This window comes from Centruroides vittatus, unplaced genomic scaffold (assembly GCF_030686945.1).
Source record: "Centruroides vittatus isolate TY-2023 unplaced genomic scaffold, ASM3068694v2 contig_728, whole genome shotgun sequence".
NCBI lineage: Eukaryota > Metazoa > Arthropoda > Arachnida > Scorpiones > Buthidae > Centruroides > Centruroides vittatus.
Window position 1 is genome coordinate 491858 of NW_027122465.1, and position 25413 is coordinate 517270.

At 28.4% G+C, this 25413-nt stretch overlaps 1 protein-coding gene and 1 long non-coding RNA gene across 3 annotated transcripts in view; one reads left to right on the forward strand and one right to left on the reverse strand.

The window, feature by feature from the left end:
* Positions 1-298: 298 nt before the first annotated feature.
* CalpC (calpain-C) overlaps positions 299-25413 on the forward strand; it is a 33013-nt gene continuing 7898 nt past the window's right edge. Inside the window, exons 1-17 of one of the 2 annotated variants that reach the window (XM_067277077.1) lie at positions 299-326; positions 1063-1206; positions 2708-2777; positions 10902-11157; positions 11227-11410; positions 11485-11559; positions 11771-11862; positions 11934-12011; positions 12144-12316; positions 12394-12512; positions 12618-12707; positions 15066-15184; positions 18018-18063; positions 18137-18199; positions 18280-18337; positions 20733-20791; positions 22652-22720. In XM_067277077.1, coding sequence (XP_067133178.1) covers positions 1069-1206; positions 2708-2777; positions 10902-11157; positions 11227-11410; positions 11485-11559; positions 11771-11862; positions 11934-12011; positions 12144-12316; positions 12394-12512; positions 12618-12707; positions 15066-15184; positions 18018-18063; positions 18137-18199; positions 18280-18337; positions 20733-20791; positions 22652-22720 — 1689 coding nt within the window. In that variant the 5' untranslated portion in view covers positions 299-326; positions 1063-1068. Of the gene's footprint in view, positions 327-1042; positions 1207-2707; positions 2778-10901; positions 11158-11226; positions 11411-11484; positions 11560-11770; positions 11863-11933; positions 12012-12143; positions 12317-12393; positions 12513-12617; positions 12708-15065; positions 15185-18017; positions 18064-18136; positions 18200-18279; positions 18338-20732; positions 20792-22651; positions 22721-25413 lie in introns of those variants that run through there. The other variant, XM_067277078.1, reaches the window with a different exon arrangement.
* On the reverse strand, positions 14556-18447 carry LOC136980877 (uncharacterized). The gene is made up of 3 exons (XR_010881614.1): positions 18111-18447; positions 18000-18042; positions 14556-14781 (listed from the first exon to the last, which is right to left on the reverse strand). It is a non-coding gene; the product is annotated as an uncharacterized lncRNA (long non-coding RNA).

The following is a 25413-nucleotide window of genomic DNA, read 5'->3' on the forward strand; positions in this document are numbered from 1 at the left end:
GAAAATTCTTTACAATTTGAAATGGCTAAGTTCATAAAACGTTTAGGTCTTTTTTCAATTAATTTGTAATTATTATCTCTTATATATAGGTTAAATTCATCATTAACCTACAAATTAACTATAACTATAAGCTTTCATATATAAAAGAATGATAACTTGCATTTTATGATTTATTATCTCACAGAAAATTCTAAGAACGAAGAAAAACCTACGGTCTATGAATATCTCCGACGATTTCACCGGTAGTTGAATGGTCAATTAACGTTTCGAGTCAAGAGCTATCCTACGCGCACACACAAAATAAATAAAAATAGAAAAAGCTGTAGGTAAATGACTTATAAACATATCGTAGACATTTTGAACTGCAAACAAAACAGGGAATTTTGTACGATGCAATATTTCCTTTTTATGTTAATTATTTCCTATTTCACACACAAGACGTGTTAAAATCAGTTTTAATGAGAAATTAGAATAAAATTACGAATGATCTATACTAATTATAAGTAAATTTTTGACATATATTTAATATTTGATATCCTTATGATACGCTATGCTCTGATTGTAAGGTCGAGCGCAGCGGGCCTTATGATAGACTAGACGTTAGACGTAACAAACTAATTATAACGTTGATTGAATTTTAATAAGAGTGTAAGATGGGCGAAGTCGCGTACTGTTCTTTTTTAATGAGTCAGAACGGGGAAGTAAGAGCTTGGAGACCGTTTCCGATCTGAGGAGGTCGGGAGCGAGACCCGAGGTCGTTCACCAATTGGACCGCCTCCAGTCCTCAGCCGTGCGAGACGTTCGTTGATTGGTCGAAAGACCAAGGTACACGACTAACAAACAGACACTACCTTCAGATTGCAGGTGGTTTCGGTTAGAAAGCGATTTTGCTACCGATTGTTTGTTTATATCAGTTGCTAATTTTCATCTGTTGCAGTTAAATTAGTTTTTTACTTTTTTTCAAAGTTGAAAATATTCCATGTAAGTATTTATTTATATAATGTATATAATTTGTGTAAAACTTCCTACTGATTTTCAAAATCTTCTTTTATATTGAAATAGTGATTAATGTCCGAATACGAAAGATTGAAACGTTGCTGTTTAAAGCGTGGGGAACTTTTCGAAGATTCTGAATTTCCAGCTTGTCAACAATCGGTATTTTATCATCAAACACCACCTTTTCAATTTGTTTGGAAAAGAGTGAAGGTAAGTACACTACGTTGCTCGAATATTCAAGAGAAACTATTATTCGGTTATTGGTCTTTTCCTATTAATGAACATTTTGATGAAGACGGAAAATTTTCGAAAAAACTAATGGTTCCAATATATTTTTGCTTAAAATGTTCTTCGTTTGTATAAAATAAGGTCACGTAAACAACTTATACGTAGTATTTTATAATACAAGCAAAATTTACCTGGCTTAGTCATGGTAATTTATCGGAAAAATCTGGAGTTACACTTTGTATCCTTATCCTTATTCGTTTTTCTAGAAGTTTATTCTATAATTAATGTCATAATTTAAGCAAATAAAATTAATATAATAATAATTATTATTATTATCTATTTTTTCTGTTATATTTAATAAACAGTAGGCAAAGCAATACTATCAGATTAGATTAAACAGATTTAAGTAATGACTTCAACCTCATTATCTTGTTTCAGGATTAAGCAAGGAAGAATAAAATTATATTGTGTGGATTTCTAATAGTATTCATGTATTGTTAGATTACGTGTAATATTAAGCTAGGAACTCGTTAATAATAAATGTATAAAAGATAAACAGATGTAGAAATAACTAACGCACATGAATTATATTTAAAAAATAAAAATATATTAGAAAAAAAAATAATTATTCAGTTATGTAAAGTAATAAAATAGCTCCTGGACAATAAAACTTGTACCAAACCTAGCATATTAAGTGATGAAATTAACCTTAGAATGAACGATATGAGTAGGAATACATCCACGCCCGACAGGACATTGACCCTGAAAGTTGTTCTGTTCATTATACGTAGACAAATGGATGGCGAAAGTTGTCGGGTGCAAATCTTTCTCTGGAATTAAAACACGAATATGAGATTAATTTGAAAATATCTTACAAGGAAAATAATAATAAAACACGATTTATTCTCCCTTTCCAAATCTCAATGCATGAAAGGTGATAGACTATATATTTTTTTAAATTTTATTTTTAAACAAATAACGTGAAAACACTTTGCTTTCCTCTCGAATTCAGAACATTTATTTTAAAATCAACTGAACTGTGTAAGCGTATTAACATTCGTAATATGCATTCGAATCTATTTATTAATAATATTTCCGCATATTCACGCCTCCTCGTTGCAATGGGATTAACTTGACCTTGTCGTTACGACGAGGGGGCGAACGATCTTTTCGCCTAATTTATATCAAATTGTGAGAAAAAGGAAACGCTTCTATGCTTTAACACCTTTTTATAATTCACGGAGAATGCGGAAAGCATAATTTTATAAAATCTACGTTGGCCTACTTTCACATAATGTTCGGTCACTAGGTCTTAGTTAGCTTCCAGCCACGACCGACATTAATTTTTGGGTGATATCGGGATAAAATAAGATGTATATAGGCTAATCCATTGTCAAATTACTTATTTTTTAAAGCTTGTTTTAAGAAATTAACATTTCTCTATGATTTTTTCTTTATTATTATTATTTTTTTAATTTAATAGGAGATATGTCCCAATCCAATATTTTTCAACGATGGTTGTATGCAGTTGGATATTGTTCCGGGTAAACTCGGTGAGTTATCGAATATCTTTACTTGAATTTGAATTCACACTTGGTTTATCTGGAAGATCTGAGAGTTTCTACAAATGCTATCGAGCAAAACATTCCTACTCGTGAGACATGGCGACATCCGTACAATCGTAACGTTCATCTGACCGTATTATTTCCAAATATAATATGTAATAACTAGATTATCACGCATACGTGTTTGACTCAATTGTAGAAATTAATGAGCATTTCCTACGCATTCAGATTAATTATTGTATCGTACAATAATTTTAAATACAGCGGTACCTCGTACTTCGAACGTTTCAGAGTTAGAACGGTCTCCTAAAATAAATTAGGCTAAATTCGAACAACGAGACATCATTGAACTTATTTTATTTAGGCTAGATGATTTTTACATTGGCATTTTTTTGTAAAATAAGAATATGATAGGATAACGGAGTATCTTCTATAGATATTCAAAACTTATAAACAAAATTAGGCTACCATTTCCTATTAAATCGGAATATTAAGAGTTACTAATTTAAAGTTTTAAGTCTTAATTCGGACAATACGGAGTAGCTTATTGTGTAGAATTTTCGAGTTTTAAATATAGCATTGAAGATTGTTTCCGTTATTGCTTTCTATACTTCATCAAGCATAACATTAGTACTTTGACTTAACAGCAGGGCAGTCGAGAGAGTGGGGGAACAGGAACTTTTTCCGAGATCTTAGTCATTGCTACCTCTATAAATTAATTTTATTTTACTAACAGAAAATAAAACCTTTAAGACTACTTTTTACTAATAAATAAACATCCTATGTATTTCATTTGTTCAAAAAACAAGACAAAAAGGGACAACTCTAAATACGAGCACCATACAAGCTCTCGACAGTCCTGGGTATCTTATTATTCTTGCTTTTTTCCCTCCGTTTCTTACGCTATTTTTAATAACTTTAATTACTTAATAATCAAAGTTATTTAATAAACAAAATTACCTTTTCTTTAGTACTACAATAGATCTATAATAATCGGAAGAAAATTTTAATTTGTGTCACGGATTTGTTTCCGAAAACTTTTACATCATTATTTGATAATTATCATCATTACGATATGACAATACACCATTTTAACACAAGTTCGTTTTTTTTCAGTGATAATGTGGTAATATAAATATATCATTTGAAAGAAATAATGAAGCTCTTGTTAGCAATAAAAACTCCCCGGTCTCTGCATTAAACGAGAGACTTTCTAAAGTCTAGGCCTATTATGAATTGTTTTCAATTGCATATTAACATTGTACTGAAACCAATTACATATTTATAAAATATAATTACCGTTATTACTCGTTATACAGCATGAAAAATTAGTATTATATCATAACTGTTAGTTACTGTTCAGCAGTTTTGTATTGTTAAACAATTTTATTAGAATCTATTACTTTTATTTCTTGAATACGAGTTGATTCAATGGTTTCGTTTCCTGATAAATATTTTTATACATTAAATATACAGGCCTAATCTTTCAATAATTTACACACGATACATGTTACGCGATTAAATATAACTATAAAATATCAGTTTTAAATTAAGAATTCTTATATCATGTGTAACATGTATAGGCCTACACTTATTATTATTATTATTTTTTTAAATTTACAACAACGAAGCTATTTCATTAACGATCTAGACTATTTTGCTACTTTTCAAGTTTATTACTTTTAATCCAAATTATATAGCTTTTTATAGGGCAAAATTTTTCAAAAATTCTTCAAAAGTGAAAGAAATTAAATAAATTAATTCTCTTTTTAGTTAACTTCTGAGGGTGAATGCGCGTTGTATTCACCCTAGCATAGAGCAATTAGCATATATTTTTTAAATACTCTTCTTTTTTGAGACGATACGTTAAGATTATTTCTCGTAGATTCCTCATAGACAATAGCATTCAATATTGATAGAGAAGCGAATGTTAAAAATAAGGAACTTTCGTTACAGAGCAGATTAAGAAAGCAAAAACGTATAAAAACGAAGGTTTATGTCTTTATTTTCCCGTTACCATTTGCGTCAATAAAGAATTTTTATGGGAAATTTTCAGTCAATTCCGTAAGTAATTAGAAAAATAAATAGTCCGTAAAAAACACTGTCGCCTATCAACCTGTTATCACTTCTTAATCGGGGAAGGTCGATAAAATGATACGTGTATCACCGATGGCGATAGGGCAAAGACCTTTTGAAACAGTTTTGATAGCTTTATATTAAAACAAAAAAAAAAAAAAAAAATTCTATCATCAGATCAAGTTTTAAGTTGATGTTTCTTATCGCGATCAAATATTTTGAACCGAACAATTCTCGTTATTAAGATTTATCCGGTTGAAACGATTTTGATCAGGAATCGGCTACAAAATCATCACAGGAGCAGAAAAAATCGACTGGAAATTATTAATATGTCTAGAATTATTATAGACGTGATATCATTCAGTTACAGCAATGGAAAGAATCTATATAACTTATTACAAGAAAAAATGTAGGACAGTAACGAAAAAAGGTTGAAATATTAATTAAACGTAACCTGTGATCTTCTTTCAGACATTAATTCTTGATTGCAATTTAAAACGTATACAATATTAATATAAAATATTTAAGATAAGTACCGTACATATCTATGTTTAGCATCTTCCGAAAGTTATAATTTGTAATATCTTATTTTGAATTGAATCTATTTATATTCCTTTAAGAATTACGAGCGTACAATATTAAAACATGCGGATAGATTCAATGGTCTTGATATTGTAAAAACAAATAAGCAATAGCTAGGCAATCAAGAATTGGTTAATTTGTTTGTAAAGGTACTTGATATTTAAGTATATTTAAAAGTTTTAAATTAATATTTCTTTGTTATCAGTTATTTGGTTTTACTTGATTAGATTAGTATGTTTTTAAAAATTTATTTATTGGAAAACACACTATCTTTTATTTAAAAACTCAGGTATCCGGTATATTCTTTTCATTCTCATACATCTAGTAATAAATGCTAACTTTCCATAATCCACTTTTTTCCATTCAGTTCATGAAAGGATTAATTATTCTTTATGATTTTTCATTCTTGGTTGTCCAGAAATACACAGATTTTCTACCTCTTTTATAACTGATTTAGTTATTTGTATGTAGAAAATGCATCACAAAGTATTTAAAGTTTAATCAAACTTTAAATACAATACTTTAATTACTGTTTCTCGGCATTTCTTCGTTATTGACGTTGTTTTAGAATATTAAAATATGCAATCTAAATGAATTTATAATGGTCATACTCTATTTAATGGCTTTCACATTAATGAGTTTGTTTTTTTAGCCTACATATTGTATTTTTTCTCTAGTGTGTTAATTTCTCCAAGTTGTATATGATTTATACACTTCAATTGTAATTCATTTATAATTATTTTATTAGAAATTATAAATGTTAAATATTTTTTGTCGTGATGCCAAGAAAGATTCATTTTATTTTATAAAACCTAAGTATATTTTTAGCTTAAGCTATTCGTTTTAAAATAACGGAGTCTTGTTTGAGGGGGAAATAATAATTATGATAAAAGTCTCTGGCTTATAGAGAGATCACCGAAAATTATTAAAATTATATATAATCTATATGATTTATGATTTTCCAAGATGAATAGAACAATATTAATTTTTATCAGAAAAACAAGTCGTTATTATTTTGATTCATTCTAAATAATTGTACAACGTAAAAAAAAAGCATAACTTCAAAACAATAGAACTGTGTCAAGTAAGGTGTGGTTATATATATACACACTTATAGTATTCGTGGGAATATTTGTGATGACATTCATCGTTCAAAGAGGACCTTTTATGCTATATTTAGTCTCCAAATTTTTTCATTTAAGAGGTATTCAGATATTCCATAATTACATCTAATTTTTCATTCTAAATTAATGTAGGCAACGAAAAAATATTCGAATATAAATCAAATGTGGCTCCTTTTGAAGTATTTTCTGGAAGATGGCAAAAAACCGATTAAATATTTTGTTAAAAAAGCAAAGCAAAACGTTTAATATATTGACCTATTAATTACAAGTTTCGTATGTTTAACATATTTTCATCAAATTAGCTATTAAATGTTTGATTGTACAATGGTTAATTTTTAGTTTGGTTTTATTTCTCTCTTTCTAATGGCTTATACTTTTGTTTTAGCTTATTTATAATGATAAAATCAACCTTGGTGTTTCTTTTGGTATCAAAATCCACCGCTCCATTTGTAGTTTTTTTTTAAATTTCATTTTATAATTCTATAAATAGTTATTTATATCAAATGTTTCAGAAATTAGCACGTGAATTCTGCAAATTACTACCTCAAATGCAAACTGAATACTTAAGAAATTTCAGATTTCATTTTACGGCGTTGACATTTCATGTATTTATATGAAATGTCAATACCGTACATTTTTTACTACAAGCTACGATTTAATTTCATAAATTAAACTTATGAAAACATCTTTTAATATATTTATATTTCCAGTTACTGCTCAATCCTTAATGTACGGAATTTAGTATACAGAAGTGTACTAATTACTTCAAAAGAATTCTATAATAATTTAATTCGTATAAACGTCACGAGTACAATAACGTAGTTTACACGCTTATATTAATTACAACATAAGCATATAAATTATTATTTACGAATATAAATTTTTAACAATTTTTAAAAACATTAAAAAATTATGTAATTATCGTTAAATTTTTTCATTTAATTCTTTTCTATTTTATTTCCAATACCAAATACTGTATCAGTCTGAGAGAATTTTTTTATGCACACACAAAATTCCAGAGAAATTCTAATTGATCATGCAGCTGACATGATCAAATTAAGATGTTGGGATATTAATAACAAAAAAACTCTCTAATGTGGTTTTTTTTAATTTGTATTTTAAATTTTGAATTTAAAAACCGGTTATTATTATGTAAAAATATTTAAAATTTTATCGAAACCGATTAAAACATTAAATATTTATCATGTATAAAATTATGGAGTTCTTCAGTTCATTTTTTTTTTTTTTTTTTTTTTTTTTGCGTATTACATTTCGTAATTTGGACAGTTCAGCAGAATAATTAGAACCAAAGTCCGTTTCATTTGAAACGACTGTCATTGGTTTGCTTATCCAGCTGTATTAAAGTCATTTTACAGGCAACGTGCCTTTTTTTTAGTCTAATCAGTGCTCATTATCGCTGCTGCTGCTGCTGTTGTCATAGTGTGTACAGTATTGTAAAATGTCTACGCAAATATTGTAAATCAATTTTTAATTAAGATCGGAAGCAACTTAAACTTTATTAATCACTATTTAAATTTAACATAAAGTTCAACTTCTCAATTTTTTCTATATAAGCTTATTTGTGACAATGTTTTTAATAACTAAAATATAAAATAATAATTTTTTTTTTGAAACAATAACGTTTTGGAAAAATAACTTGAAATATATATATTATAGTACATTAGACGTATTACAAGATTATAATATAGGGTTACTAGCTGACCCGGCCACGCGTTGTTGTGGCTCAAAATGTATCTATTATAAATGTATAACAATTCCCCCGTGGGGGGAATTTTAAAAAATCCCTTCTCAGTGTACATTCTCTTGACGTACCCTATTAAAACGCAATCAAAAACGCATCTAAAATAGTATAATAAAAGCCGAGTTCTTCACAGTAAGCCTTAATCCCGTCACTTTTCCCGCTGGGGAATATCGAAAAATCCCTTTTTAGTGTATATTCTGTTGACGTAACCTATTAAAACGCAATTAAAAACGCAAAAAACCGCATGTAAAATAGTATAATAGAAGCCGAGTTCTTCACGGTAAGCCTTAATCCCGTCCATCTCCCCCCACTGGGGGGAATTTCGACATGTATATTATATAAAAACACGTGCGTATTCGAATGCAACGTTGTGTCAAAATTTCAAAGGAATCGGTAGGAACAAACGAACGTTATATTTTATTTATATAGATACATAGAAAATGATCTGCTTCAGTCCATTCTCACAGAAAAGCAAACTTAGGTTGTCGGAAGTTAGCGCCATCTGTTGGACATAAATGCCTTAATCCATATATAAATATATTTTTGAAAGGGGGAAATGGTGTAGGGGTATGAAAAATAGATAGTAGCCGATTCTCAGACCTACTGAATATGCATATAAAATTTGGTAGAAATCGGTAAAGCCGTTCCGGAGGAGTAAGGTAACTAACATTGTGACACGAGAATTTTATATATAAGATATATAATACTGCTACAAATGAATACCTAATAATGGTTTTTTAAAAAATTTGGATATTAGTTCTTACATCTCGAATATATTACATTAATATTAATTTTAAGATAAGATCAATACTAAAATGAATTAACTGCATTATCTGTGATGATCATTACTGAAACATAATTTGAGAAAGTTGTATTCGAAGAATTCCTATTATGAATCTGAATCGCATTTCTTTGAAGGCGCATTATTGTAGTCTACGAATGTTTTGATGTTTAATTTAATCTATTTTAATGCTTACTTTCTGCACTCTAGACATTAAAAAAATAATAAGTAAAATAAGCATATTTATTCTAATCTTTCAATTCTGATTAAAGCAACATTCCTAGAATTTCTATTTATTTTCTAAAAAATAAGAAAATAATTAATACGGCTAACGTGGATAAACGTAGAATGGAATCCTGTATCATCAAGTATTTTCACATGGAACCTACTCGGGGGACTATTCCGATGATAAGTCGCTAAATCATTACCGGAATTACAGTAATTCTACAAAACCGACAAAAAAAAAGTTTCAGGTTCTTCACTGGTTCGATTTTAGTTCTCGCAAATAATATTAGAAATCTGCTTTTAAAAATAACTGCCTTAACCAGTTGTTGATTACATATAATTATATTGTTTTTCACATTATTAGTTACGTTGTATTCAGACCAATGGAAAACTCTTTTTCGATAAATTTATCGGGAAGACGGCATTATTTTCAAACTAACAGTTTTTAAAGATTCGATAATGATAAGTTAGTTGATCATTCTCGTTCTCTTCTTTACTGTTTTCTGTCATTCTTTCACATTGAAAGTTATTCGTGTACTATTCATTGAGAAATGATATCGATATGAAGCGGGTGGATCAAATTTCTAGTTCGAATTTACCCAGGCTATCTTTAAGAGCGAGTATTTTTGCCTGATATTACTGGGGATATGTTATATTTAATGATGAGGCAAATTTTTTCTCGCTTTATAAGTAATGAAAAGCATGGGTACAGCGTGTAAACAACTCTTGCCTAACATCGAATTTCTCGAATTGATGATAAAATTTGAAAAACATTAGCGAGGTTGAGGCCGAAGTTTTCAATGCAAAAACGTGTACGTCGGACGTTCGGCGCCGCTTTCCTGTAAGCCTAGAAGTTTGAAAATGGCGTTTGGAATGTCGAGCGTGATTCCACTGACTTTCCAAACGCCATTGTCAAACTTCTAGGCTTACAGGAAAGCGGCGCCGAACGTCCGACGTACACGTTTTCGCGTTGAAAACTTCGGCCTCAACCTCGCTATTCGTGCTTGGCTATATATAATTATGCGCCAACTTTTATACGCAAAAGGGTTTTTTTTTGTATTAGGCAGAAATTGTGTGTTTTACCTAATACCTGATATAATCTGGAATATTTTTCATTACAACTATGGGATTTATATTTTTTTAGTTTACCCCTATTGTAGTTTTTCACAAATTATGACAATATTGATACCTGTCAGTATTATGGAAATGTCAATTATATTCTGTTTTATTCATTATCAGTACAACCATTTTAATATACTGTATATATAACATCTTTGTGCTGTAAATCCATGCTGCACCTTTGTCTAGTATTAAAACTTACAATTTTAACAATACAATATTCACTAAAGTAATATAGAATGAAGTTTATCATACTTGAAGAGTATAAACTGAGAGGAAAAAATAATAATCTCATTATTTTTTCTTTTCAGTTACATTTTTAGTATGGTAAGATTAAAGGAGAATTAATGGAAAAAATTTAATATAATGAACATTAATAATAGATAATAAATTGATTTTAACTACCATTATCTAAAAATTAAAAAATTACATTGTTTTTTTAGGAGACAGATGGTTTGTGTCATGTATCAGCTGTTTAAATATGATAAGAGGATTATTTCATCAGGTAGTGCCAATAAATCAGAAATTTTCTTCTGAAGATTATGCAGGAATATTTTACTTCAACATATGGTGGTGTGGTAAATGGAGAGAAGTTGTTGTGGATGATAAACTGCCAACAATCAACAACAAACTAATATTTGTTCATTCGCAACATAGTAATCAATTCTGGCCAGCACTGTTAGAAAAAGCATATGCCAAGTATGATTATTAATAAATATATTATACTGCACTATATTACATATTTCTAATATAAATATATTTAAATAGATTGCATGGTTCCTACGAAGCACTGAAATATGGTTCATCACAAGACGGTCTTGCAGATTTGACTGGAGGTGTTACCGAAATAGTCAATATTCAACAGGATCCTAATACCTGTAGTTATGTTCTCAATAAAATGCTTGCAATGACATCAATTATTACAGCTGTTGTTCAACAACAAACATCACAAGTGAATAATTTACTAATTTAACAAAAATACTAAATTTTCTAGATATTTAAATTAAATTTTTTATAATTTTGCAGTCAAGAAATCAAACAGAAAAACTAGCAAATGGAATAATTTTAGGGACTAATTATAGAGTTATTTCTTTAGACAAGGTGAGAATTTATAATTTCTTACATTTACACACTACATTGTTAATTTTTAGTTTAAACTGTCACAAACAAAATCTTTTTTACCAGTATTGAACTAAACAAAACTTCCGAACGTTTTTGGCCTTGGTTTTGCTTGTGACGGTTCATTTCTCACTCCAGTATTTCTGATTAGAAGACTTTTATTTTATTTTTAATTTATATTATCATTTTGTAGGTTGAGACAGTTGAAGGTGATCAAATACAACTTGTGAAATTAAGAAATCCTCTCAGCATGATTTCAGATTATGTTGGAAACTGGTGTAGAAAGTATGTACAATATTCAATTTATATTAATAGATTTGCTCTGTCTATAAATAAATATTCATTAAATTGCATAGTTCTTCTGAATGGAATAAATTAACTCCTGAGAATAAACATAAAAAAAGTTTGAGAAATTTGCAGGATGGAGAATTCTGGTGATTATTACTTTTTGTATTCTTTTTCATGCAATTTTCTAAATTTACATTTCTAAAATATATGTAATTATAGGAAAGCAAAAACAAAAATAGATTCATTTATATTAAATTTCTAAAAATATTTAATTACAGGATGACTTATCAAGATTTTGTACGAACTTTCACTACTTTAGAAATCATTCATTTGGATGGAGATAGCAGTAAAGAAGAACTTAGTTTAAGATCAAGGATGTGTTGGTATCTAAAATATTATCATGGATGTTGGTTAAGAGGAGTGACAGCAGGAGGGTGCAGAAATAATACAGGTTTTTCTCCTTTCAAAAGAAAGCTTATTTTAACATAGTTGAATATGAAATTTATGAATTTTTCAATATATTTTTAGATACTTTCCATATAAATCCACAGTTACAATTAGTTATTTCTGATAATGATGAAGTTGTCATCTCAGTTGCTCAACATGTTGTTCTTGAACCTAAAGTGATTGGTTTTACTATTTATCAGGTATAGCACTTTAAATGTTTAGTTTATTAGACCAAAATATAAAATAAATCATTCTGCAATAAATATTTATCATCATCAATTATTGAATATTTATTTAATTTTCAGATGCAAAGTTTTACAACAGACACATTACAAAAATCTTTTTTCAAAAAACATAAATGCCTTTTAAATTCCCAATATAGTAACAGTAGACAGGTAAGAGTAAATAATTTAAATATTTTCTTTTATTTTAATTGTAGTGTTAAATTATCATTATCTTCAAAGAAACAAACATCTTTGGTAATTATAAAGAATATTTTTAATCTTAGCAAATGAATTTTTTATAACTTTGTTAAATTAATGTTTGCTTTAAATCCTGGTGGTTTGAAATTTAATAAAGTGGGGGAAAAAATAATGTATTAATGTTATTTTATAAATATATTTAATAAATGCTACATACATTTTTTTATATTAACAAAATTTAACATGACTGATTTATGATATAAATTGCCAATGTAATATGAAATGACTGTGATTGAATAGCAACAAATTAATACCTAAATTAGCATTTGTTTTAAAATCACATGTCTTAATCAGATTTATGAACTAAAAAGAATAAATGTGTGTATTAGATTAGCCTTTATAGAGGTTTTTTTTAAGACTGAAAATTTAAATATATGATAATATCTTATAGAAAATGAATTGTTTCTTCCTATTAACTTCATATTCATTATTTGTTTTTATCTCAGTTATTATATCAAAAACATTGGATAATATTAGAAAGACTCAATTAAGTTATGACATCAGAATTTTGTCAGAAAAGTAGTATTTTCTTATACAAGTCAGTTGCGCATGAACTCCTTTTATGAAATCTCTCCCATTATTTAAAACTTTTTGCCAAATTCATGAAAGTGTCCTTTATTATATCTGCAGAATTATTTTTATCCTAAAGTCTGTTTTAATGAAAGCTAATCAATTTTCCTTTTATTTATTTTTTAATTTCATATTAAATTTAACATAATAGTTTATATATTATGAATAAAATACGTTTTGAGAACAATAATTAATTAATTAATAAGTTTTAGATGTGATCAGAGTTGAATAAAACTTTCAACATAAAAAGAAAATTCAGGAAAATTTATTCAATTAGCACCTTGCAGTTGTGTATAAATTTATAGCTTTCTTGTATTATTAACCAAGATTGACAGATTGCTAGCTAGATATCATTGTAAAACATCATTAATTTTGCAACATTAGTGATTTATTGATGAGGAAATGATGTAAAATTATTTGAAGAAAACATTTTGAAACTTACTTAATTAAAAAAAAAATTATATATATCTATTAAAAAAAATTACTTACTTAATTTTTAATTAAGTCTATATATATATAGTGAAAGTTCCTCCCTGTCCTCTGTCTCCTCTTTAAGCAGATTTCTTGAGTAAGCAGAGTCAGAGATGTTCAAAATGTACTGTAGGTTTGTATGAAATACACCTCCATACTCAACTCAATTTAGTATATACAGTTTATTTACAGAAATATACAGTTTATCCTGGCACCACAATATAGATTGACACAGAAATGATCAAGGATAGACTGGAATAATTGGAGATTGGATGTCTCCTCGATGATTTCTGGACCATGGATAGGCTCTGTTTGAACTTTTTGTCCAATCTCAGATCTCAGATCTCATCTATACCTGAGTGTTCTTTCCAGAAAAGTGTAACTTCTCTCTCTATCCTCAGTGGCTTGCCAAGTACTTGAGATTTAAGTGCTATCAGTTCTGAGCCTTACTCTCCCCACCTCTTTTACTCCAATCTTCTCCCCAATTTAAATGTTTTTTGGGAGTGTTAGAACAATGATAAGGCAGTCCTTTAACTTACAAGTGTTAGAATTAAACTTTATTCTAATCTACAACTATACATGAACTTCTTCACACATCCGTAACTTGGTGCGCAACTGAACAATAGGTCTCTTCTTGTTTCGAGCGGTCTTTGTACGGATATTGCCAGTTCATACATGTTTGCAATATTGATACTTGCTTTAATTTAGTATTCCCTAACAGGGAGTCAACTTCTGACCAATCAGAAAGACATTTGTGTGCAAAGCTTTCATTCATGTCTGTGCTGACCCAAATGTGGGTGGTCCTTCACCCACATGTTTACTTGCTTAATTATAGCAGTTTTCATTCCATTGTAAATTATTTTATAACCGGATTGGACCACACATTTAACAAGCCACAAGATTGTTTTTCTCCCAAAACCCATAAATTGTTTACTTAATTCACATTCTGTAAAATTAAATACAGTAGTTAGATTTTTAAGTATTCTAATTCAGCAGATTTATGAAACAAACAGCAGTTCACTACTGATTGAAACTACACTTGAATTTTTATTTTCCAACCCTACTTTCTATCACTCAACAGTTACATTATTTCTCAAATGAACATTTAGAACCTAGTATATATAGTATAATTAATAAATTTTAGATATAAAAAAATTATTATTTATAATTTGTATTACACTACTACTATTTTTAAAATATTGATTTTAATATTTAAAACAATTGATTTAGATATCAACTCGTTGTCATCTGGATCAGGGATTATATATTATTTTGCCAACAACATTTGAATCAGGACAAGAAGCAGAATTTTTATTAAGAGTTTATTCTACAAAACCAGTGAAATTAAAGTAAGAATTTATTCATCATTAACTAATTTGTAGGAGCTGTCCATAAATTACGACTGCATTTTTACTTCCTTTCTCCCTCTTGTCCCAGTTTGTCCAAGTTTCCATAACCCCTTCCCTTCTTCGAACATCCAACAAAACTCAATCCCCCTTAAAACCTTCATCACTTCATGAATGATTGATAGCTCCATAAGTAGAAGCGAAACATACAAGAAATTTTGAAATATATATAATAAAATGCATAAACTGTATAAAATTTAATGAAATAAATAGATGCCCACAGAAGCTCAACCCTTCCCCTCCCTCTTGTCTGACTTTGTCCAATTTATTGTAACCTCCTCCCTCCCAGTGTGGTCATCGTTTACGGACAGCACCATAAATATATATTACTATTTTTAATGTTATAATTCTATAATTTAGCAAAAGTATGATAAAATAAATTGAAATATTTGTTTAGGAACCATTTGTTTAGGATTTTTTTTTTACCGCTCATTTTCAGTTTTCTAAATTCATTTCAAAAATTCAATTGTTAAACATACAATGATAAATCATTAATAAACAAACAAACTTCTATGCACTAATTTAATAATATTGAATTATATTAGAATGCTAGCCTTTGTTATTGATCAGCTTTTTTATTTTTTATTCCTTATTACAAAGTATTACATGCAATGCTGTCTAGGCAAGATACAATAAAAAAAATATAAAAAAACAACAACTGCAAAAGCTGTTAAAACACATATAAAGCTTTTTTACATATATCCATAAATATAAAAATCATGATGCAAAAGGTCTTCAATGTTTTTGACAAAGTTGCCAAATTTTAAAAAAGAATGGTAAAAACAAGGGATTATGCAAGTTAAGATTTGATGTACACATTAAAATAAGAAGGTGGGATAAAACTATTAAAGTATTGAATATCTGAAAGTAATGATCCTATCAAAATAGGCAACTCTGTCTTCGAAACATGGAAGTTCTAGATGATGATGTGCAATATCAGAAGACTTTGTATGCAGTAAGTTAGCAAGTTTATTTTCTAGTAGTCATGTTTTAGATATTTCAGTAGTTATTTTGCTTTTTTGTCTTTTTGAGACAGAGGTCAAATGGGAAGGCAGTAATCAATAATAGATTGAAAATTGGTGAAAAATATTGAGTGAAGTAAACAGTGTCTCCACAAGAATCCCCTGAATACAGCTAGTCTCTTAGTAGTGTACTCAATATGTTATTTAAAAGTGAGTTTATTGTCAGAGTAGATACATAGGTAAGGTTATGGTTGTAAATTTTAAAAGTAAAATTGGGTGGGTTTTAATAAGAGCAAAATACATTCAAAACTGATTAAAAGATTCAGGTGTTTTAGGTTGATGGAGTATGTGTTGAGATCATTTTGTAAAATTTTAGAAAGTTAGTAATGTTTTTAATAAAATGGAGTAATAGTTCAATAAAAATAAAATTTATCTGTAATAATTTCATATCTGTATTATGAAGATGTTTTTTAATCAATAATATTGTGAGGTTGCCAAACGTGTGTGATGTCAATGTCCGAGCATGAGTCGGAGCATTTTGCACAGAGACAAACTCCACAGTTACAAATAGTTACCTGGTTTGTTATAACCACAAGATTAAGCTTATAGCTACAACAGTTGACAGTAGGCAAAGTTGGGTCTTCTAATTTTCCCTCCCTCAAAGAGTGAATTCCACTGGAACTATTCTTTCGGAAGGTAGCAGGCCCTGGGGTGTTGTAAGGAGAAAGTCAGCTATGAGATCAAGGTGCAATCCAGTTCGATACTGAGATGCAGAGGCAATTTCCTTTTCAGTGTAGGGTGCCACACGATAGGAACACGATGAGAAGCTCTCCGTGTCCTTGAAAATGCTCTGTTTTATAAGTTTTTTTGGGTCTCAGACCGAACATTCCTATAGGTCAATGCAGACTCACCCCTGCTTCTGATTGGTCTTCACTCATTATGAACCCAGAACCCAGATCGCAAGATGAGTCAATACCGACTGACAGTTCAATCCCTATCGAAGATGTTTGATCTTAGGACTTACATTCATCTATTGTTTTAACCTGAGATGCTCTCTCTTTTCTAACAATTCCATCAAACGTCCTTATATGGGCATAAAGTTTATACCCTTTTCTTAAATAGTTTTATAAAACTTTTTTCTAAAAAAAATGTTTTATTTTTTTTTATTTTTAGTGTGGTTCCAGCCCACTTCTAGAGCCCCACAATATTAAGAAATATTATATTTGAGAAACTTTATTTTTTATCAACATACATCATATTATAAGACACACAAAATTTGGACAAATTCCAAATGTAAACTGAGAGAATTATTTTATCTAATATTGTAATTTAAAATAATGGAGAGCAAATTAGTAATAATGCACATTTTCTTAAATAACTAGAATTGAGTTATCCAAACTGGAATAAATGTAACTATAGTGACACACTTAGTTTGTTTTTCCAGCAGACAGTTGTATGCATTACAAACATTTTCAGCTTTTCTGAAAAGCTTGCTTCAGGTTATTGAAGAGAACCTGAAACCAGCTTTTCAGAAAAGCTGAAAACATTAGTAACACATACAATTGTCTGTTGGAAAAGTAAGGTGTGTTTCTCACTATAACAAATGGGATGTCCTTAAAATTGACCTTTTGTAAGTCATAAAATTCCATAAGTTAATTAAAAAGAATTTTATGTTTTTGTGTTGTGTATCAGTAAAGAATATAAATATGCATATTTTTCAAACTAAAATTAATTTATATACATAAATATTTTTCTTTGTGAAATATATAATATTATATGATGTAAACATTACTTACAAAATTGACATTTTTCAGATTAATAGATTGCACTCCAGCTACTCTGAAATCAGCAATTATCAAAGTAAGTATAATAAAATCATTAAAATATAAAAATATTTCAAATAATACATTTCTTATCAATAATAAAATCTTAGGCTCCAGCACTTGACAGCAAGATCTGTTCATATGAAGCAATTTTTCTTCAACTTGCTGATGAAGTGAGAATTGAATTCACAATTAAAAACTAATGTGTTTATAGAATTAATTAGATATATTTAAAATTAATTTTTATTTTTAGCATAAAACAGTTAATGCATTTGAACTGCAGGAATTACTTGAAGCTTGTCTACCTAATGGTAAGATTTACAAAAAAATTTATTATATCAATCAGTAAAGTTAATTTAAACAAATAAACCATTTAAAAAATTTATTTATTTCAATGATTTATTATAATTTCTAAAACTAAATTAAAAATTTGTGCAAGGTAGTTTATATCATCAATAACTATAAAAAATCTGTTTGTGAATTCATTCAGTATAAAAATTTGTAACTGCAATATGCCAAAAGAATTTAACTAGAAATACAAGAAATAAAAACAATACATATTGCAATAAGTGTTAGGAATGTTAAGTGTTTTTCTTGTTCTTGCTGAACCATAAATTATTAAAACATGGTAAACATATCATTTTGTTATTATGAGACATTGAAATACAATTTTATTATTAGTTGCTTTATTTATATATTTTAATATAGACATAAAATAAAATCTAAAGTCAGTCTTATTTTTCTGTCTTTTAGTAGTTGCTATATATAAATTTATATAATTAATAAAAATTGAAATTTGAATTTTTAAAAATATTTTATATTTCAACAGAAAATACTTTCACACTTTCCAAATCTCATTACTGCATACTAGAAACAAATTTTTTACAATAAATAGTTAATTTAAATAAAAATATTTAGTTTAACAAGTAGTTTTATGCTCTTGCCAAAAACAAAATGTAGCTTGTTAGAAAAATTGATAACAATAATATGACTTACCTGCATAATTAAATCCAGTCATTCATATGTCAACAACCAGTACTACTGAATATTGGACACTACACATATACCCAGTTTGATTAGTTGAATTTTAAAGTTTATTTATTTATTTATTTCACTTTTTCATTTATATTTTAATATAAAAAAAGTTAATATTTTAAAGGAATCAGATTTGTACTGTCTACAAATGCAATGTTAATTATTAGTTTATTAAAACTAAATTTACAATCTTTATTTTACTAAATATTTAAATATACTCCAGTAAAATCCAAAAAATAATAATTTACTTTTCCATTTTATATATTTTGCACAGACACCATTATTCTATATCTACAATTTAGTTTTTTTTTATTTAACACATGAAATTTCATTTTAATATAAAAACAATAAGAGTCTGTCATATTTCACAAGAGTGGCTTAATGAATTTATAATACACTTAAAATATCCATACATAACAATGGCATCTAAATTCTGTAAGACTACATTTGATTTGTGATGATTGTTTAAATGCTACATATGTCCTTCATGCACATAAAATGGTTAATATTACAGTGTCAAAGTCATGTGTAAATAAGGGATGATATTTCAATATTTGCACTATTTCACGAAAAAAATTTCTAAAATTATTTATTAATCGTAAGCAGGAAATTAAAATGAATGTGTTTGATTAAATAAGGCCATAAAATTAACAGACATCATTTCATAATGATTTTTCAAAACTCTGGAAATCAAGTAAAAAAAATAAAAAGTTGATTTCCAGAGTAAAAAATTCCAATATTGTAGTACTATGTGCACTTCAAAATATTCTATAATTTATCATAATTTAATCAAAATTGATCTCATAATGTTATGAAAAATCTTTATGAAATGATAGCCTTTATTCCTTTAAATTATAGTATAACTATGAAATAAGAAATGTAATATACTATAAAATCCTGGCTATAGGCTACGGCCTATAACTGCAACCTACGGGCAAGGTTATATTCATAAAATTCATGTGATGCCTAAGCACAAGGGAAACTAATACATGAAAAACCTGATTACTAGTAAATACTGTAACTTTAGTATAAAAGAAAAATGCAGTAAAATATATCAGTAATAATGAAGTGATATACTAGTAATAATAATTTTAAAGCATTTGTTAGGTGCAAAAGGTGATAAGCCACACAAAGAAGAATTTATGAAATATTACATTAATATTCTTCTTTATGTGGTGTATAACCTTTTGCACCCAATCCATTCAATTAACTCTAGTACATAGCACAGTAAGATTTAAATAAATAATGTTATTCCTGATGCTGTCCTTTTCCTATTGTTTTTATTTTAAAATCATACATAAAACCTTGGTTGTAAGTTTTATGTGTGATTCTAAAATAAAAACCAATAGGAAAAGAACAGCATCAGGAATTCAAAAAAAAAAAAAAAAAAAAAAACCAAAACCAAATTCTACATACAGGAGTGGCTTATCCATGAAAAAGTCAATATTCCATTACAACTTTTGCTTATATGCAAGGGTGGCCTTTAGCCAAGGTTTTTAGGTATAGGCAAAACATTATATAATAAAATAATCTCTTTTATCATATTACAAAAGTATAAATTGTAACAAAATATGTAAGGTACTTTATAAGAATTACCCTGTGTAATAATCTGACAATAATTTTAACAAAAATCTTTTGCATATTTATAAATCAATAAACATTCTATTTCAGATTATGTAAAAAGTTGTGCAACATTGGAAGTATGCAGACAAGTTGTTTTAGCCTTAGATGTATCCTTTAAATTTTAAAAATATATTAATAATCATTTTTTTAACATATGTCTAAATTTGATTAGATAAAGGTGAATTATAATAAGAGATGAGGTATTTTTTATTTTGGTAAAAATATTTATGATTAAAAGTAATACTGTAGACCTTTATAGTTATAATGAATTTCCCAAATAGAAATTCAATCCATAACTGGTAAAATAAGTATTAATTGTCTTGAAAAATTCTGCCAATTTGATTGCAGAAATTGTTAATGTACAATTCAGAAAATTTTAGATTACAAATAGTAAAACCTATTTAAACTGAAATCACATTATACCAAATATTTTTTTTCTATTTTGAATGAGTTTCAGTATTTTTTTTTTAATTACACCAAATAAATGCTACACAGTTAGATTTATTTTTATAGTAAAATAACTTTTATTACATATGTAAGAACATCTTATTACTAGGTTTAATCCAAAGTGATTCCAAGATGGGAGCATTTGAATGCAAAAATTGAGAAAAGTTTGATCCTAAAAAGTTTTTACATATGTTTCCAAGAATTTGTTCTAGGTATTCAATCTTTTTGAGCTCACACAACAGCAAATAAGTGATTTGAATACCAATAATTGGTGTCATTCTGTTATTGGAAATTGTCGTTGCATTGCAATAATAGAGTCCAAGTTATTCTGTGATCTTATTCCTGAAAGAACCTAACACTGTTTGTAATTAGGTATTGACTCCATTTTTTTTTTTTTTTTTACTGTTTTGGGTTCAAGGAGTCTGAAAATGTTGAAATTTTAGTCAAATTTGACAATTCCCAAAAAATTTCTAGAATTTTCAACCCATTCAGATTTGTTTTTGGATCCCTGAAGTGGAAGGCAGATATCTTAACTACTCAGTCATCTGGCATTGTTTATAGGTAGTAAGATGACCTTTTGTCAAACTAATTATGGGTTTAGACAAGCCCACAAGTAAAGATGTAATAATAAATTTAAAAATTTTTGTGTAAAGTTAAGACAATTATACATTTGCTTAACATAACTAGTATAAACTTATATTAAGTAATTATTGAATTAAAATAGTTAATAATTAATTAATCAACTTGTTCTTGAATAATCAATACTACTTACTAAGTACTCCATAGTCCATATAGGGTAAATTAGCAGCACTGTATTATCTTATTCTCATTGTTTTCAACATTTGTAATTTATTCCTTATTCTTGAGAACTCTTTCTCAAGGAAATTCATTCGATTCTTAAAAGTATTTGATTCTGCCTCCAGTTAATTCAAAGATGTCTCCTTGTCACATGACCTTCATTTCTATGGAAGACTTCAAAATCTTTCTTGGAATACAGTTTGTCATGCTCCGCAGTTAGCCGTTGTATTTGGAAGTTTTTCATAGGTGAAATCTTAAGTTAACCTGAATAAAGCAAAAATTTATGTTCTTTGTAATCAAAAACCTCTACTTTTCCAATTCAGGCATGCTTCCATTTTAGACAGGTTTTACTGTATAATCAGTATCTGTTAATTTATAAATGTTTTAAATGGTTCTATTAACCATTGATATAACAAAATTACCAAAGAATACAAAGAAACACATGAAACTTTACAATTAAGAAATGAAAGTATAATTGAACTGAATACGATGAATTTGTAATTTTAATAGAGTGTTGAAGAGATACTTTAATTACGGTCACACAATGAAAATGTGTTTGTATTGAATTTGGTATTGTTTTACATAATTTATGATTATTTTTATTAATGGAAATGTTTAAAATATTACTTAATGTTATATTAATGTAGTTTCTGTTAAAAAAACATACGTTAAAACTATACTTAATTTATATACTATCATTTATTAATCTTAACATAATCCAGTCAACAGGAAATGGAAGACTAAAATTTAGTGATTATAAGAATTTAATGTGCAGTTTAAAAATGTGGCAGGTATAAAAATATTAAATATTTTTATAATAATTTTGAAATAGATCAATATATAAAATAATAATTGTTAATTTCTTTTTCAATAGATGGCAACTGTAAGTATTGAATTTATAATTGAAATTGTTTAATAACTAAAATGATTAATATTGCTAGTAAAGAATATTACTATTATTGGAGATAGTTATATTAACTTAAATTAATATGGAATAATAAGAGCTGTTTCTCTTAACAAACAAATACATCATGATGCAAATAGAGTAACTAATTAAGAGGTTGTAGAGAATCCTTCACATATATGAAAAAATTTCAGTTATTAAACAAAATAAAACATGACTTTTACTGCGAGTCTCACAAACTGTAAAGATGAAACTATTCATTAGTTTACGACTTATTATATTTAAAAATCTATAAACAAAATTATTTTGAGCTTAAAATTTTTAAAGGATTTGTGCAATTTGACAACATAAAATGTATTTATCGCTTAATATCATCCAATGACAATTGGCAGCCAAAATAATTTGCATGTATCAGAATCATTTTACAAAATAATAATTTCAAAATATATTGATATCAAACTATAACTATTTTCAGTGACACTGATGTTCAGTTGTTAATTCTTATCAATTCAAAATATTTATTTAAATTTTTGAAGATATTAACTATCAGCAAATGCAATTTATAATATGAGGTGGTATCCAAAATATTCTGGACTAATACTGTAAAAACTTACTTTAGTTCCTACTGCTTGCCATCAGTCTTGAAGTAATCTCCTTGTTCATTCATGATTCCAGAATTTCATCCATGATTGGAATGCTTCCTGAATGTCATTTATATTATTAGATTCAGCATCACCTGCAATTCCCTATGAATATCCTCAATTGTGTCAAAACACCTTTTCAATTCATTTTAAATTTTGAGAACAAACAGAAATTGCTGGAGACCAAATCTAGTAAGTAAGAAGGTTGGGGTGACAACCTTTGTTTAGTTCCTAGCCACTGAACAACCAAATGCTTTTGGCTAAAAACATGTGTGTGTTCAGTGCAGAGTGAGCTGGAGCATTGCTGTGGTGAAGCAGGAACTTGTTATTGTGCTAGAGGTTGTGGCATCACCTTACATTCTCACACAATTGTGAGTTCACCAACGCTGGTGGAGATTGGGGACTTAAAATCCCACTTCTCTGACACCAGTGAGAGTTTTGCCAACTTGCAGGAGGAATCTATTAACTCCGCATCAGGAATGGTCTAAGGTCTTTTCCACATGTCCAGTGGTCATGAAGACATAGATGACACGTCTTTATAATCAACCTGTTTATTAAGACTGAAAGGATGCTTAAAGATTCTACAGAAAGATTCCTTCAGATGATAATCTAAATAGTCTGTAGATAATCCATGTGGTACAATGTCCAGTTGGAGATGGTAGTCTTCTCCAGGAAACGATTAAAAATAGATGACAACAGCAGCCTTGGGACAGTATTTGTGAGGATGATAGGCAGGTGTTTTGCTGAGGTTCAGAGTTGACAGGAGGGAGAGGATGGTGCAGTCAGAGACTAGCAATGTCAGTTTCGCTTTTTGTACATACAGCGACACAAGGTCCAGATAGATATGCACAATCCAGAGGATCTGTGCTTAGTGCAGTGACACACAATGTGTGTTGAGTGACTTAGTCTTGACTAACTGAGTTCATTGTCCTTGATGACTGGAATTATATTAATCTCAGTCTTTTGATTGGTCATTCCGATTGGTCGATCTCTCATCAATGCTTTCCGAGCGGCTGGTTCCTCATTAATAAATGTAACAGGACTCCAACCTGGATGCTAGCATGGGAGAGGTCAAACTTAAAGCTGAATTCGATCTCCCAACTGGAGATGGTCAATCATAGGATGACATTCCTTCTAAGATTTACGACTCTACATTACATTTCTAATATAAACAAACTCTCTGTGTCTAACTTCTAACATTTTTCTTTTGCTGTTTAAAACATAAAATTCGCAAAATTCATGACAGTTCAGACCTGTCCGGGATCTCACACAATTGCCACAAAACATCACAACAACAATGGAAGTTGATGGTTTGGACTGCTGAGACAAATACTTTGTGCATAACTCCCTTGATATCAAAGAAAACAATAAACATGATCTTCACATTGCTTTTCACTGAAAACCTGCATCTGATTGACTGTTTACTAAACACTCACAAAATTATTTCCAGTCTCTCTAACAGTTTTTCCGAGCTGTGCACAGAATTTTATACAAATTTACTGTTTCTTCATTGGATCTATTTTCAAAATGTCAGCTACCATGTACACAACAATAAACAAATGTACATAAAATTCCTTGTTATTTGGCATAACAACTCACATGTGCATCATCACCCAGCAGCACTACATCTGGTTTTGTTGCCAGTCAGAAATATTTTAACTACCTCCTCGTATGAATGAATGCTAATTACCTTAAGTATTATTTATTTGAGATCAGTTTATGTCAACTATGCTACTTTAGAATATGAACTGTTTTTATTAGGAAGATATAAGAGGTGTTTTTTAAAAAAAATTAAGATTTCCAAATAAAAAACCTGGCAATTTGCTTTAGTTAATTAAAAAGCAAATTTTTTATTCCACTTAGGAGAATTATCACTTTTAGTGAAAACTAGAATATTAATTAACTAGTGATAGCTAAGAAAAATCTGACAATTTGGTTA